Source organism: Lycium ferocissimum, chromosome 11, assembly GCF_029784015.1.
Source record: "Lycium ferocissimum isolate CSIRO_LF1 chromosome 11, AGI_CSIRO_Lferr_CH_V1, whole genome shotgun sequence".
NCBI classification, from domain to species: domain Eukaryota; kingdom Viridiplantae; phylum Streptophyta; class Magnoliopsida; order Solanales; family Solanaceae; genus Lycium; species Lycium ferocissimum.
This window is the reverse complement of record NC_081352.1, coordinates 40,706,286-40,723,932: the sequence shown is the minus strand read 5'-3', so window position 1 is coordinate 40,723,932 and position 17,647 is coordinate 40,706,286. Positions and strand designations below refer to the sequence as shown.

The 17,647-nt window shown below is 33.3% G+C and overlaps 3 protein-coding genes across 7 annotated transcripts; 1 reads left to right on the top strand and 2 right to left on the bottom strand.

Annotated features, from left to right (window-relative positions):
• Window positions 1-4,406: 4,406 nt before the first annotated feature.
• On the top strand, window positions 4,407-4,757 carry LOC132038339 (glycine-rich cell wall structural protein-like). Its single transcript, XM_059429019.1, has one exon. It carries the CDS (start codon window positions 4,407-4,409, stop codon window positions 4,755-4,757), a length of 351 nt encoding a protein of 116 aa, XP_059285002.1.
• Window positions 4,758-4,987: 230 nt separating this feature from the next.
• LOC132036592 (probable transcription factor KAN2) lies at window positions 4,988-7,300 on the bottom strand. The gene is made up of 6 exons (XM_059426960.1): window positions 7,000-7,300; window positions 6,620-6,696; window positions 6,478-6,511; window positions 6,227-6,368; window positions 5,899-6,118; window positions 4,988-5,810 (listed from the first exon to the last, which is right to left on the bottom strand). The coding sequence occupies exons 1-6, from the start codon at window positions 7,280-7,282 to the stop codon at window positions 5,652-5,654; spliced, it is 915 nt and encodes a 304-aa protein (XP_059282943.1). The 5' UTR covers window positions 7,283-7,300; the 3' UTR covers window positions 4,988-5,651.
• A 5,117-nt stretch (window positions 7,301-12,417) lies between these two features.
• Window positions 12,418-15,935, bottom strand: LOC132037551 (uncharacterized). Of its 5 annotated transcripts, none has more exons than XM_059428078.1 (4): window positions 15,255-15,613; window positions 14,084-14,235; window positions 13,972-14,016; window positions 12,418-12,614 (listed from the first exon to the last, which is right to left on the bottom strand). In XM_059428078.1, exons 1-4 carry the CDS (start codon window positions 15,351-15,353, stop codon window positions 12,569-12,571), a joined length of 342 nt encoding a protein of 113 aa, XP_059284061.1. In that variant the 5' UTR covers window positions 15,354-15,613; the 3' UTR covers window positions 12,418-12,568. The 5 variants fall into 5 exon arrangements, 2 of the variants coding, with proteins under 2 accessions (XP_059284061.1, XP_059284062.1); XM_059428079.1 differs by having other exon boundaries at window positions 15,294-15,613; XR_009409919.1 differs by lacking the exons at window positions 12,418-12,614; window positions 15,255-15,613 and adding an exon at window positions 15,770-15,935 and having other exon boundaries at window positions 13,854-14,235.
• Window positions 15,936-17,647: the final 1,712 nt, after the last annotated feature.

Below are 17,647 nucleotides of genomic sequence, written 5' to 3'. Positions count from 1 at the left end.
AAAAGGTGATATATATATATATATATGGGCCCAGTCACCTGCCATGTGGACCGGTTTACTATTATATGGTTTTGATAGATGCATCTATGTTATGGTCACATGTGCATATGATATCAATTTGCAATTTGATTTTTGCAAGATTGTTTGCTCAAATTCTTAAATTAAGAGCACCATTCCAAATTATGAAATAATGTTGATAATGCTAGTTTATATCCAAGTTGGTTTAGTAGAAATTGTATGCCTCCAATTATAGCTAAACAATTGGTTATGAGAATAAACTCCCAAAAAGAAATTTTGCGATGAGATATGTTATTTAATATGTAGCAGCATTTGTAAGCATCAAGCCAACAAGTTATAAAAAGTTCCTCCATCATAATTGATTCGTGGTCGTGAACCAAATGATTCCTATCTAAAAATTTGAATGCGGTATATGATTCAATTGCTCCACCACAACGCAGAAAGATGGGTCCCCAAATAAGGTTGGAAGGTAAATGTTAGATTTCCTAACATTAGGGGGAGGGATGATAAGTGGCTGAAAAATAAGGTATATGTCATGAATTATCACTGATATGATCCTTCTTGAAAAGATAATTCAGGTTAACTGCCAGACGTATTGCTGATCCAAAATTAAATATTTTCCAGCTGCAAATGCTCCAGTTAGAATTAAAGTCCTGGAAGGACAGAATCTATAACGATAGACCAATCGGTTCCAACCATAAAACTCCTTGAAGAAGGAGAGAAGCAAATGATCAAGATGGTCATAATAATGAGGCAAGTGCTTTAAAAGAGCATCACGACATAACACTTCATAAGACCTTTGGAAAGGTTCATATACATGAAAATGATAAAAAAAAAAAAAAAAAAAACGAAGAGAGATCTCGATAACTTATGTCAAATTGGAACCGATATCAAATGATCGTCGACGTATCTTTGAAATAATGTAGCGCTCGACATTATAAATGGTGATGAGGATCTTGAATTCAAATTTGTCAAAGAATGTGGATAGATATAATGATTGGCCAAATAAAATACGTAGCCAAGTATATTTTGTTTCACTTGAAAAATTGATGTTTTGGACCTATAGTCGAAGGACCTCAAGGTACAATGTCGTGGGCACAAATGGGTTCTTGTGCGAAAAGTAAAATGAGAAATAAAAACCGTAAATATAAAGTACGGCTTGTGCCTTGTGGCATAAAGGTTTTTCGTAAAAGTCCTGACATTATTGTATGGAGATGTATGTATTCTCCTGTGGTGTATGCAATGGGGTTTCTTATCAGTCTGGCAATATATGAAAATTTTGAATGCGTATAATTAATGTTATCAATATGGCTATATAGACAACGAAAGAAATCTATGCGGAATTTAATTTGTTCTGAAGCATATAAAGGTTTACGAAACTAAAGCTTTAGCAAATATTTATATGGGTTAAAGCGATTCCATTGAGTACCCCAATGGTTGTGACGTCGCTAGATATAAATAAAGATGACCTCGTGCAAATAGTGGGTATATCGGATTATATAATACAAAAGAAATATTTGATATAGATTTGTTTATCCTAACAAATATTATCAAGGTTTTGTTGATTATGTATAAAATGCAGGACATTATTTGTGTTATTACATAAAGTTTGTTCTTCAAGCAAGTTACTTATTTGCATGTGAAGATACTGCCGCATTATGACGTTTGATATGTCGGTCAACTGTTGATACTTATTCAAGTCCTGCCAAGGTGATAGCTACTTACAAAGCAAGTCAAGAATGCGTGTCTGACTGATTCGGCATATTTTGCAATAGTATGATGTTTATTTGGAAATGAAGATTTCAACAATATTGTACGAAGAAAGATTTCAACAATATTGTATGAAGCTTGCATAGCTCAATTGAAAGAAGGATATAACAAAGGAGACAGAATACAACACATTTTGTCAAAGTTCTTTTCCAGACATGATCTTCAACAGAAAGTTGAGAAGCTGGTATACAAGATTTGGATGCGTCATCTCCTAGAATTTAGTGATATTTTAATCAGGGGGAGTATAATCCGTGCTGTACTCTTTTTCCCTTAGCCGAGGTTTTGTCCCATTGGGTTTTCCTTGCAAGGTTTTTAACGAGGCAAAGAAGCAATGCGTGTTACAAGATATGTGTACTCTTTTTCCTTCACTAGATTTTTCCCACTGAGTTTTTCCTAATAAGGTTTTAACGAAGCACATTATCTATATGGACATCCAAGGGGGAGTGTTATGAAATATTAGAATAATATGGTGGATGTCCAACTCCTAAAGATTTAACTCCCACAACTCTTCTCCATGATGCATAGTTAATCCTCCATTACTTCCTCACCATTATGTAGTTATTACTCCCACACCTCCATGATCTCCGCCATAACTATCCCATGATGTCAATTGGTAAATGTCACCTTTAAGACATCCTTTGTAACTCTACCTCTATGTAATAGTATAAATAGAGGTATATGATGTGATATGAAGACATACTTGAAAACACTTGATACTTGGAAGAAATAAGAAATACTCTCCTCTCTTGTCTCTCTTTATCTCTCTGATTATGTTGCTTTCATCCTTTAATATTGTTACTCTTTTAGTTTGATTTTACAATAAAAAAAAAAATCCTCACTATATATAAGCATGAGTTGGGGGATGGATCGTCGCCCGTCCCCAACTCATGTATTAAACAAAAAAAAAAAAAAAGAGTGGACCCCATGTTAAAAAATCAAAAAAATATAAAAAAAAAAAATCCTCCAAACTCATGTAAAAAAAAATGGTGGACCTCATATTAAAAAAATTAAGCAATATAAAAAAAAACGTGCTTCTCATATTAAAAAATCAAGCAATATTCATGTAATTCCCAAAGTATTCCTATTAAGTCAATAATGGTGGATTCATTGCCACATGCGTATCAACCCATTAATGAGAGAAAATGAAATTATTGTACAGCAAAAAATGTAGACCTCATATTATTGCTTTTCTTTAAAAGGTTAAGTAGTCAAACCATGTAATTTCCTTTCTTTTCTTATATTAGCTTGAGATCTAATCTAGATATTTAACTGTTGTATTTGCTATTCCGCCATGTCACTTATTTGTTATGTTTACTAAAATAAATATACTTAAAATATTTATATTTTAATTTTTATTCTTACTCTAATAAATGTGAAAAGAGATTAATGTCGTAAAAGAAAAAAATAATATTAAATGGAGATCAAATAATAAATAAGGTAAATTAGTCAAATTATAATTCTAATTGACGTTTCCTTAAAAAAAATGTGCAAAAGACAACATGACAAGTAAAATGAGCTAAACCAAGAATATTCACCAAAAATTAAAAAATAATAGTTCTTCGTTTAAATAGAAAATCAAATTTCTACTTTGTTTCATTTTAAACATGTAAAATTAATTTAATAATTTGAATTAGAATTATCCAAATCAAAATTTGATAAAAAAATAATAAGTATTGTTTAGGTCTAATCTATATATATTAACAATAGAATATTTTACACCTTTAAATTAATCGAATTAAAATTTAAAGTATTAACTGATGCTTAAATATTGCTATTATTTTGTCTGAATGAGAGAAAAATAGTTTCGTTTTAAACAAGTCTTCTCTTTTAAAAAGTATTAATAAATTTTTGCAAACTTTGTATTCGTAGCAAACACTAAGATAATAAGGTTTTGGATACGGAGCACAAACTATAATGTTATATTAATCGTGTTTTGAACATAATATATATATCTTATCACTACCCAAACAAAGCTACATAGACATAGATATACTATAATCTAAAGTGTTTAGCCCGTGCGCAACACGAGCATTGGAGGTGGTATCGTCATCCACCTCCAACTCATGTTACAAAAAAAAAAAAAGTGAATCCCATATTAAAAAAAAAAAGCAATATATAAAAAAAAAGGTAGACCCCATATTAAAAAAAATCAAGCAATATCAAAAAATAACTACATACACATAAATACACTATAATCTAAAATATTGGGTCCGTGCGCAGCACGGGCATACGCCATCTAGTTATTTTTAATTGTGAAGGGAGGTTGACAAACAAACAATTGTCTTTCTCGCAAAAGTTAGAAAAACTACTAAAACTATGTAAACATGAATTATCGTAACAAATAGTTGTAAATATTGTATTTTAGGTAAGAAATCAGTCCACTGTAAATGCTTTCATGTTAAGAACTGCTAGCTTTTTTGGTTTCTTCTTTCTAACGAGGGAAATTATTACTTTAAATAGTGAAGAATTTGATGATCAATAAACAATCGTCCTTTCTGTCGAAAACTAGAAAAAATTATGTGACGTGATCCTAACCAACAGTTACAATTATTTTAGGGAATAAGTCCTCTATATTTAATTGCGTTCATGTTCTACAGAACAGAGTAATTAAGAATATAATGGCTAGGTTCTTGATTTCTTCTTTGGACGTTGATGACAGTTCTAGTAAAGCTGGTGCTATGATTAGCTACTCTGAAGGCCTGTTTTTGCTTTGTGTTATCATTTTCTCCGTTTTGGTGGTGTCAGTAGTTGTATTTGTATGTACTGATCATCCTGAAAAAGACACAGTATCTATGAAGAAAAAGAAAAACAAGCCTAAGTCCGTTGGTACTTGTGCTTCTAATATTGGTGGTGCTGGTAGCATGATCATGTATTCTGGTGCTGGCGGTGGCGGTGGTGCTTGCTGTGGCGGCAGTGGTGGAGGTGGCGGCTGTGGCGGCGGTGGCTGTGGTGGCGGTGGTGGTTGCTGAGTGATTGTAAACTTGTAATCTTACTCTGCTATGACTTATGAATGATTATATATTATAGGCTGAAGTGCTTTGTTATGTTACCTTTTTATTTTCTTTCTTATGTCAGCTAATTTTGTTCATTTTAAACCCTATCACAACATGCTTACTCAACAATCGCATCTACTTGTTCAATACTATGCTTTGATTTTGCGCTTCTAAAAGGAACATCGATTCTAAAAATTCCATCACCGTCTATCAAAGCGCTAGAAATGTTCAAAAAAAGAAAGGCACGCTACGTACAAAAAGTTTACGCCCTTATTAATCACCTGGAAACATATTAAAAAACAAATAGAATATCACTTGCATATTGTGTGCAAAAAAGGGTTCAGGCGTTCAGCAACCTGGATTAATTTTAATTAGCCCCTGAATTTTACTATAGTTGCAGGAAAGACCCCCTGTTTTAAAGAGTTGAAGCAGTTGCTCTGCCACAATTTTTTTACATTCGTGACAGGAAATTGAACAGCATTAATGAGGTAAGATCAGTTCTATATAGCAACAAAGTCAAGTTGAATAATTTTTTACACTAATAAAACTCGATGTTGCACCATCTCTCATTTTTATAGGGATTCGGAGTAGCGGAACTTCTTATAAGGAAGAAAATTACTACCACTAGTAATAACATGAATTGTTTAAGGAAGGTAACCACTTCTCTTTCAGCTATACTTCTTTGCTCATAGAATTAATGAACATAAATCTTTTCTAATATCATGAATATCCTTCTGTGTATGAGGCCTACAAGTCTAGTACTTGCAAGATCTCATTCCAATGCACAATATTTGAATTGCATAGTGAGATCCCAAGTACTTGTCTTGTGTTTTCCTGAATTTGCCATAGTATTCTGTTTGTTTAGTTATATCAAGAGAAAGAAAGAGAAAGTATGGTATTAACATCTTTTGAGCTCTGTAGACTACTCTGTTTGACACCAGTCTGATCACAACCATGGCTCAAGCTTAACTGTAATTTTGATAATCCGTCGTGCTTTGGAGTTTCTTGTAATTTACATGCTTCATGAAGCTGCATCAAGAAATGTTAAAATTCAAAGTCAGTGAAAAACATCTCATACAGAGAGGAAATCAAAGCAGGATATGAAAAAGAGCATTACGTTTAGCCCAAGGGGTTCATAGTTTGGTTCAAAAGATTTGTATGCGGAACTGGCTGTTGAAGTAACAAAACCTTGCTGAAGAAATAGTTCACAGCAGGTTTCATGAGAAGACCTCTTCTTGTCTTCAACAAATCGACTACGCTTTAGTTGCTTATATCCTGCTAGTACCAATCCTGTATCATTTTTCCCTTGTGAAGCAGTAGACCTTAACATTGCATAACTGAAAGGTAAGAATTAGTGTACTTGTTTCTGATTGAACAGCGCAAAAATATTGGCATCCACATTCCTGTTTCAGCTCAGGGTATTGTGATATATTCAGTAGCTTTACCTTGGATCTAGTGGTTCTTGAAGGAGAGATGACAGCAAATGGTTTCCATGATCCCTTCTCAAGTACCAGGAACCTTTGACCCTTCGGTACATTTCCATAATATGAGGTTTCCTATTTATACATCCACTTGAGGAAGATAAAACTGTATAAAGCATAGAGCAAATTGTTTTCAAATTTCCAGCAGCAGAACTGGAAAATTTATTTTTGTATAATTAAAAGCATAGAAAAAAATCATTTTTTCTTCAGCTTACCGCTAGCTGAGTCTTGAAACTTATTCCTATACATCTGGAAGAGAAAATGAACGATTGGAACTGATCAAACTGAAACCATGCGGAAAAGATATAAAGAAGAAAAGAAGCCTCTGATAAAAATATGCATTCAATTATTTGTTACCTGCAAGTGACTCTTTACATGAGTAATTTGAAGTCCTCTTACATTCATCAGCTCAAGAACCAGCTTAGGAGTAGCTCCTAATTAACAGCAAAGAGAAAAAGTTGGAAATTTTGAATTCCTCCTCAAACTTATCAACAATTACGTTATGTTAAGATTGTAGATTGAATTTAACTTCTATATACTAACAATACAAAAGAATTTTAATATTATCATGCTATCTAAAAGATAACTATAAGTAACTGTCCAGCCAAAAACATTAAAATTATTAATCCGGAAAATAAGACAGGTTATCTGCTACAAGAAGTTATGAATATTGTAAAGAAATTGTATAATACAGTGTGAATATGTTAAAATCTTTAGTACCAGAAACTTAGACTTACTCTCTTGGCCTCCTAGTGTTTCCACAGCATTTACGAAGGCAAGATGGAGATCAGGAGTCCAGCGAAGCCGAGGAGCTTTTGATCGAACATATCGCCTAAATCTCCTGGTTTTTTGCTCGTTCACTGGGACGATTTTACCTCTTTCCATTGACAACTCATTTTCATAACTACCACTACAAGTAGTAGATACTTTATCTTCATGTTCTTCAATAGTAATATTGGTAGCAACCTCATTCAAATCGAAGAGAGGGGACTTTCCTAATGATGCACAAGAGTCTTGCATGTTACTGCAATGACTGCTGATGCACTTACAGTGTAATATTTATACTTTCTTTTTGGGTATGTGAGAATACGACAGGTGTATCGTATGAGTTGTTAAGAGAAAAAACAAGGTAATTACCACATTTCTTCTTTGCGCTGTTCTTTGTGGAATTTGTGCAATATCATAACGTGGCTCTATATCCATCGTCTATCAGATCGATCATATTATATACTGCCCCTTCCTGCACAATTTAGAGTACGAAGATCAAACTATTTAATTTTATGGTAAATTCGGACATAAAATCTTCAAGTTTTGTGAAATAAAATTTCAAATATAGATATTTGGAAAGTACATAAAAAGTAAACAATTTAAAATATTTAAAAGACATATAAAAAATCGTGTTAAAGAAAAAACTCATTTACTCATCTCCAAATAATAATTGCGTCATATAAATACAGACAAAATTATACGAAAAAGGCGAAATACATAACTAGCCCCTTTAAGTTGTCACTAACTTGTTTCACTACGTAAACTTCAATTATTTAGGAATAATTGTTGGAATTATTATCATGCAAATACAGATACGACCAAACCCTTTGACTTATTGGACTCGTGTGCCTTTCAAAGCTTTCACATTGTTTCACATTTTCCTCTTTGACCTATAAATATATATACTGGGTGCTCACTGCTCAGGGTTTTTTTCCCTCGTGCTTATATACACAAAGATACAAGGGAATAAAATTTTCATAACCGTAGTCTTTGTTATTATGAAAAGGACGTTTTATTGACAGGGAAAATAAGCCTAGAATGGACCATGCATGGGATAACAATTATGTAAGAACAAATTCCGAATGATTTGCCACCCTCTTCGGTGCAACATACACCAATTTAAGTAATTTGTCTCTTTTTTTAAAAAAGATTATAAATCCCACATTTTAAAATTGTTTGTTGTAGATATTTATTTGATGACCTGATCGTGTAAAATGTTGATACAATTAATTACAATATTGTAAATATCAAATCACTTGCCATTTTTACGCAATATTGTATAATTGGTGCTCATTTTATCAAATTAAAGCTCATAAAACCTGTTGCGAGGATAGGTCCCTGGCAGTACTAGCTCGACCATCGTCAATTAAGAAAAAGAAAAAAAGAATAACTTTCGTAGTTCTAATTATGGAATTAATAATTAGGTTATCTCTCCGTACAAAATATAGGTTAGCTACAAGCTTTGATTTAGTTTTCGTGTCATGTTGATGACACAATTTTTACCAGAATAGTTGAACATTTTAACTTCAGTGTTAGAAATGGAAAGCTGGCTGGCTAATTATGTTCAGTTGCCCTCGTCTTTGCACATTCACCAAACATTTTCCCTAGGAATTCACAAATTCTTAGCAGTATGTTGTTTATTTCGGAGAGGACTATAATAATTATTATTGGAATGTTCTATGTCAATCTACCTCTGGAGAAAACATGACAAAAATTCTTTACCCAAATTGTTGAACATTTTAAGTAAATTCAATGGTAGAAATGGAAAGCCAGCTTATGTTCAGTTCCACACGTCTTAACATAGTTTTAGTTTTATTTTATTTTTTCTCTAGGAATATACAAAAATCCCCGTGTATAATTTGGAGAGGCCTAGAGAATGATTGGAATGTCTTATTTCAAAAATCTACTTCTTGAGCAAGTTTGTTAGCTAACCAAAGTTTTTCTTGCTTTTAATCAAGAAAAGGGTAATTGGTATTAAAATATACAAAAAACAACTTAAATCGTCAATTGAGTAACCCGTGTGAACTGTATTAAAGTAAATTAAAAGGAAGAAGCAAATGTCGAAAACGAAAAATTAAGTTCTTTTTTCCTTTGCACAAACTATCGAACTTCGCAGATGAGGTTCGAAGATAGTCCAGAATTAATGATCAATATTATTCTCTCACTTGTAATATGGAAAAATGTTAAGGGACAGATTCTAATAGATTTCTTGAAACCGACTAATTTCCAGGAATGTGTTTCATGTCGGAGATAATATTTTAGAATAGGTTTTCCTAAATTATTGGCTACTAAAAAGTTAATCTCCCATCAGAAGAAAAAAGGTAACATCTCTCATCGCTTTTGCTGGAAGTCATTTTCCTCAACTTCATGTAATTACTTGAATTGCTCCAACTAATCCTTTGAAATTATTATCAACCTTTAGTGTTAAAAAATCTCGAGAGATCTTGAAATTTTAGGGCCGTCCGCTGAGATATAACTTGACGATGCATCAGCTGCTTCTTCTTTTTCTTCTTCATTTCAAGTTCGAATCATAGAACAGTGTCCTGGATTTTAACTCCAATGCAATATCCTGGAATATATCGAACTTTTACAAGTGAAACTCCAAGATAGTGTTGTAGAATTCTGTGATATTATTGCTAAAATTCAATAAACGTTGCATCTCGGTAAAATAAAACCATAACACAAAATTACGAGTTACGATCAGAAAAGGGTGCTTGGATATTACAGTATGGGGATTTTAACTTCAAGCGCTTGTACAAATATTTACTTTATAAGGCTTTTCTTTTCCGGAATCCCGATTAATACTCTTTTTACAAGTCCGGCGCCAAAATGGCACAAAATTGGACCAAAATTTCCAAAAGAGGTTGTGAAATTTGTGATAGACCAAAAGGGGTTAATCGTGCACTGCTACACGATTTACCCCCAATTCAATAACGCCTGTTTTCCGTCTGTTAACTTTAAAAAAAAAAAAAAAAAAAAAAAAAAAAGTTAAAGGGCAAATCGTGGACCAGAACACGATTTGCCAAAATTAATTTTGCAAATCGTGTGCCTGGATACGATTTGCAAAATTAATTTTGGCAAATCGTGTCCATGTACACGTTTTACCTTAATATATTTCGCAAATCGAGTGTAAGAACAACTTATGACTTGCTAGGGAATCATCATTTCATGAAAACAATATAATCATTCGGTGGATTACTATACCAAAACTCATCATTCTCATGAAATGAAACATAAATTTCCAATAAAGCCCTATAAGCATTTTGAGGAATTTTAAACTCCTTTGACACAACATCTATAGAATTCTCAACCTCCAACCATCATTTAACCTCAAATGTATTTCATATTCTTCTTACCATCACCATATATTTCTTCAACAGGATAAAAGTGAATATAAAGTTTCACATGATATACACCAGTATGCAAATCGTGTACATGGATATGATTTGCCAAAATTAATTTTGCAAATCGTGTGCATGTACACGATTAGCAAAAAGAATTATGGCAAATTGTGTACTAATCCACGATTTGCGCTTTAACATTATTTTTTTTAAGTTAACGGAAGGAAAGCAGGGCATTAATGAATTGGGGGTAAATCGTGTAGCAGTGCACGATTAACCCTTTTTGGTCTATCACAAATTCCACAACCCCTTTTGGAAATTTTGGTCCACTATTGTGCCATTTCGGCGCCGGACTCCTCTTTTTACACAGGAATTATATATCTCAAATTTCAGTGGTAGGTTTGGCTAAAGGACACACTAACCTCACAGGAGATGCTCAAAAAAATTACATGACAATTCTTATATATGCATCATGCATGCACACAAGGGGGTGGGGTGGAGAGGGACAAATAAGAGAACATTATATATACATCAGCATTTTACATTAATAACATATGTAATATGTTATAGCAAGTAACTGACTTTATTTTTCATGTGGCTAGCTCTAGTCCGCTTTTTATGCAAAGATTATTATTTTGTAGTTATCTTTTAAGTGATTCAATAGTACAAAATGCCTTATTTTTCATGTCTTCATGTCACTAGTCCACTTTTTATGCAAGATTACTTGCAATTATCTTTTAAGTGACCATACAATACAAATATTATTTTATACTACTACCTTAAAACTCCTTCCAAACTGCTAACGTTTTCAGGGAACAGTTTGTGTCTTGTCATTTTGTGTTGCATAAATATGGGCGTTGACAATATTCACTATTTTAAGGCGTTATAGCCTCATAAAACAAATTAAGAACCTTTCACATATAATTGTGCTCACATAACACACGAAAAAGTGGTAGTTGGATCTTCATTACATTTTATAATAGAGTTCCAATATATCCTACTTTTCTTTTCCATCTTCCTCTTGTTTAATTTGTCTGTTTGCACACCTGTATATGAACGCAAAGAAATAAAGAGATCTGTTCATATGGGACTGCACCAGACTTAAGTTTGAGTAAGTTTAAACATCCTTAACAGATACAACTTAAATCAGAATCAACCTAAGTAATAAAGGGGACTAAAAGAATACATATAAGAATCTGTACCAAAAAGTGTGTATATATATATATATATATATATCAAATTTTCTTTGACATATGCAGTGACGATCTAATGTATCATGCACGCTGACTCCGTTGGCTAGGGATGGTCATGAATCGCAGCTCTAATGAACTCATGACCACTGAGTCTATATTGTCCATTTAATTAAATCTAACATTAAAATACTAGTGTGTACGAGTGTTCTCCCTTCTTACCAATAAAATTGAAATTGTTTATAGCGAAAAAGCTCAAATTTGTCATCCAACCATCAGAAAGGCTCATTTATGCCACTCGTTAATAGTTGGCTCAAAAATGTCATCGTATTTCCATTTTGGGTCATATGTGCCATTACTTACTAAGTACAGAATTCACTACAAGAGAACATCGAATTAGCTAGGGACAAAATTCCTAGCTAACTTGTAGAAATCCCTAGCTAACACTGTTTTAGCTAGGAAAATGAGCCTAGCTATCGTCCGTGGCTAATACGCTCATAGCTAAATCTTAGCTAGGGATATTTGGTTATCCGTAGCTAATTTAGCTAGGATGTTTTGCTAGGCAACAATCCGAAGCAAATGCTAGCTAGGAATAATCCTAGCTAAACTCATAGCTAATTTATGTAGAGGATATTGACTTTACATTACAATCAGCTAGGAACGTCCCTAGCTAAAACATTTTTTGCTAGGCTCATCCTAGCATTTCAAGCTAATTTGGTAAATTGCTAAATTTTAGCTTAAACAAAGAACACAATGATTTCTTATATAATTTGAGATATGATAAAAACAACAATAAAAGCCATTCGTGTTTCAACAAATTACTATTATTGATGCATTTGTATTTGTACAAATGTCTCAAATAGTATCATTAATCCTAAAAAAGATGAAGTACATGTTTACAACACGTGTTAACTCCATTAAGGTAGGTCCAAAGGAAAACTAGAAACATTGTCTCCATTTATTGCCATTTTCTTTCCGTCTCTACCTCCACAACTTCAACACTATCTTCATTCCTTGGTTTCACATCCAACTCCTTTGTTCTTGTAATATACTCTGTGAACAAAAAATTAAGGTAATTAGTTATTGTATCAAATAACAAAAAATAAAGTTAACAGTACACAAATACAGCATGGCTTAATCTTTATGGTTACTAGTTTCTAAGAGCACCTATATACATGACCATCACTAATTCCCATTGATTCTACAGAAAGAGATATAAAACCCCTTTAAGAGGCAAAGACAAAAGGGGAACAGAACAAAATAAGAACAGAAAAACAGGTCCTTTCAGAATACAGCAACATACCCAGTATAGTCCCACAAGGTGGGGTCTGAGTCCTTTTACTATTGTTGTTTACCCTTCCAGAATACATAAACAAGAAGTAATACCAGTAAAATCACAAGAGTCTCGTCCCTACTAGCCACCAAAAAGAATGGGAGTTATTTGATTGAGGTCAACGGAAGAGAGATTCAGGATATACAAGCAGGAACAAATTCAAGTATATGCCCTCTCAATTTATCACAACCTGATTACAAGAGAATTTTTTTTTTTTATTCTCTCAAAACTATGTGGTTTTCCAAGTATATGCTAAGAACCAAGCTCAAGCTCTGCTAGAGTAAATTTCACGACTTCAACCTAGAGCCAAGTTCATAATGATTTGACCAAAGCAAACTGAAAGTTCATAGTGAATTGACCAAACAAGGTCGAAAGAATGCTAGGATGCAATAAAGCATTTAAGTTCACTTGGATAAAAAGACTTAAGAATCATTATGCGCAATTAAAGACAGTGATGCAATAGAATCTCATGATTACAGTTACACAAAAAGCTTCAATACACTTGCGGCAAGGCTATCTCTAGAAATAGTCCTTTAGTTTGGGTTAAGCAAGCTCTGGCAGTCGAAACTCTTCAAGGCGTTCTAAACTAATCAGTTATATGTAGTTCCATTTTTGATAATTTATATGATGTGCAGTTATTTTTACAATCAGGAGTCATACTATTCTTGTAGTAAAAAGTCATGATTGTCAAGATATGGCTTACCTATTTAGGTCACCTTTGCTTACCCTATGTCAATTGCCATTGAGTCTATGTAAGTAACAGTTGTGCGCTTGTTGTTTAAAAGGAAGGAAGTGAACTTCTCGAATCCCACCTCGAACACAAATAAATATGAAAATTCAGGTATCAGTGAGTCAATGCACTTCTCTAATCATGAAAGTTGCTAATGGTTCTAATCAGAAATGACATGATGAATTTTCCTCTACCACGGAATATGCATGAAATAAGTGAAAGTAATATCCACAAGCAAAACATACGAAACATTGCATAAATGCAGGTTAACTGGTAATACAACAATATTTTACTCAGATAACCGAAGTGTTTTAGCATGTTGAATTGATAAAACTTTTAATGATTACCTCTTTGGGGTCTGCCGGTAAACGCACAACGCAAGCATCAACAGCCTGAACAAAGATTTAACTCCTTTATTAGAGCTTAAAATAAAAATTCAACTTTATGAGAACACTGTACTTGAGACACTTGGTCATTTGATTTTCTCCTTCCTCATTTTCATTTGTTGTTATGTTTCTTTCTATGGCTCCATCATATACTTCAAAACTATCTTCATTCTTAGATGTTGACGTCTCACCCAGTTTTTCCTTGATAATCTTTGTGAATATGTTCTGAAAAAATTGAAGTAATTAGTTGTTACGTAAAATAAAAAATTCTGGTAAGTAGCAAAAATGTCATTAGCATATGAAAACTGTAATTCAAAAAAGAGAAAAAGAAGCAAAAGCGATGAATCGACAAAAGTCACTTGTTACCTCTTATAAGCTATTTTCTTTCTGTTTCAGCAAAGCAAGAATGTTGTTAACATGGATGCATAGAAAGAAAAAGTAGACTTCTGTAATAGAAGCAGTCAATGAAAAATATATATAACCAATACAAGACTTCTACCATGATAAAATACAAGATTCCTACTAAATTGGATTTTTTTTTCTCTCAGGTCTGTTTCGTTGTTGTTCTAAGTCCCAACAATTTGAGAAGCTTTATTAAAGTATTAAGCTAAAATACAGCAACAACAAACCCAGTATAATCCCATGCGTGGGGAAATTACCATGAACTGTCACATTGGGGAGAGGTAAGATGTACGCAGCCATACCTCTACCTTTATCAAGATTAGCATAGAGTTAATGGGGACATGCAAGCTGAATCCGATAGACCCTCAGCTCAAAAGAAATGTGATATTAAGCTAAAATATCACAAAGCAAATTAGGGTAGTAATTTCCTCATTTTTTTAATCATTGAGGTAGAAGTTAGAGAGAAACCAAAGAAGGAAAGACACCATACCCCTCTCTACATTATTAGTATCCATTCCCTTAAATCTTCCTGAGAAGATTTTCAAAATAGTGACTTGATTGTTTGACTAATACTGTCTGAAGCCATCCCAATGTATATGACTAATCCCCTTTGCAATTTTCTTAGATGGGCATAAAAACAGTAATCATGCAAGCATCAACCCAATACAACATTATAATAAAAAGTTCTTCATCAAACAACTTTTACCAACATCCCAACCAAGTAGTACAATTAATGCACGTTAAGAAATTTCTAACACATAGTAGGATTAGCTAAGCTTAAAGTTTATAGGAGCAATTATTTTTGATAAGTTACTTAGCTTAAAGCTTTTAAGAAAAATTACCATGAACTGGATCACATGGATTTGGGGATATAACTCAACTGCAATTATGCCATAATTTCGCTCTATCATTGCTGCTATTAGAACTGGTCTCCTCTGCATCTATATTATCAAGATTAGCAGACTTGACAGATCCGTTAATGGGGAAATCCAGCCCCTGAATCTGGCCACTAATAGAAACACCAAAAGTAGCATAAGCACAAAAATTGACCAATTTCCAGTAAAATAATATGTGAAAGCATGAATCAAAGAAATTTTAGACTTAAAAATTAAAACTGAGTAGATATCAGCACTAATATTTTACAAATTAGTTCATCGTATGTCATCCCTAATCTTTTACATATTTCTTTCATAATCTATCATCCCACCTCTTCGTTTTGAGAACTTATAAGTTGTTGTTCGCTGGCGAAAGGGTGATGACAGCTATCCAATGGGCAGGAGTTAATCATTTACATGAAATTAGGGAAAATATGAGATAAGAACGAGGGAGAGGTGGTAATTAGGAAGGAGGAAGTTACCTCAGGAGAGTTCGCCGATTGAAAATTGTGGTGGTGACATCCGACTGTGAAGGGGTTCGTGTGATATCTCAAATGAGGGAAAATTTGGGAGGGAGACGGGGTTAATGGGAGAGAGATTGAGATGAAAATGAAATTAAAATTTGGGAGGGAGTTTTGATTTTTGGAGCCAATTTCCCCAATTTCAGATCTTAGACTTTTCTTTTTTTATTTGCTTAAATTTTTTCTTCTTTTTTCTTTTCTAAAAAGCTTAAATGAAAATAATGACATAAACTTAAAAAAAATCTAGCATCATTATACTATAACCATTTAAGAATATTATGTAGTAAGGAAAGATGAAAATATACCATCACAAAAAAATAAAAGTGCTACTTCTACTTTGTGTAAATTGATAATTTTTTGAATAAAATAACAATAGTCATTATATATAATAAATTATAATAGTCAATAACTATTACGAATAGCTAATATGATGTAGTAACTAAAATGATAAAATGAAGTTATACAAACAAATTAACGTAGATAAGAATATCAAGACAGAAGCTTAAGCCCAGGCTGAATGAAGTTGTCACGATCCAAGTCTATGGCACAAATTGTCCACTTTGAACATAGGCCGGTGTTTAGCCTAAAATTTAATTATTTGGAAAATCGGTTGAATTTATTTGAAAGGGATCTATAACAATAAAATAAATTCAACTATGTCATAAATGTTTGATGTTAGAGTTGAAGCAGCAAGTAATAATAAGAGACTCGGCGAAGCAGTGAAATATAATTAAAATAACTGAATTAGAAGAGAAATAAATTCTTATTCTATCTACTGGAACCTTAAAACAGGTTGCTTGAGTGATAAATCGAATGCTCGTAAATAGTCGTGAATTCGCAATGAGCAATAGTAAGCAATATCCTCAACTTCCGCCTACCGGATGTACTAGATGACTCTCCAGGTCACAATGCGTCGTGCATGTTCAAAACAAAGTCTGGGCACCTATAGTCGGAAACTCATGCACACAATGCTCTGCCTTAGGGAGCGCAGTCCTTGGACTCCTCTGCTTGTCTCAATCTTGATCTTTTCATGCTACGCGTGTCCATCTAACGGCTCGACACATTTTGACCAATATAACCGTCATGAATTTGTTTTTCGGACTTCGCCATATCGACTGCCAAAAGAATGCGCAAGATGTGAATTTGAGTTATGCCTTATAAATCTCTTCAATTTCTTTTTCCATTCTTATGTGGGATTTGCCTAAGGTGTGTCATGTGCACCTCTTCTTCATAAGCTTACCTACCTAGAAACATGTCAGTCCTGCTTGACCCGCCTACACCAGCCCGCTCCCCTTTAGGGGCATCACAAATTCTTGTTTGGAATTGAATCTGCGTTGGATTGTCATTGTTGAACAATCATCGAAGCTGGAGTTGAATTTTAAACCCGAAAAGTTATTTTGTGGTCAATTGGGTGTTTTTGGATCTGAGATATTGAGATATTTCTGATTTTTGAATATCATTTCTATATGGAATGCCAATGAGAAATTTGAATTATAACGATCGAGTTTCGTTGAACTCTTGAGTTGTTGCATACACTAGAGTTATTTTCGTTTGAAGCTTGTTGGTTGTTGAACTCAATGTTTCTAGTCTGGTAAGTCAAATCCACCATTTCGGAACTCAAATAAGTTTCTAGTTGTTTTATGTTAATGCAAATGGTCAGGTTGTTTATTATTGGGGCCACTTGGACCAATAAATTAGTGCAACCTGTTTAATTAAAGATTCACATGTGCTTTCTCATTATTTAATTACAATAAGGTACAATTTTAACTCGAAAAACTAACTTTAAGAGTAATTGGGATTCAATAGGTGGAATTTAAAAGGGCATTCTTAACCCGAAAT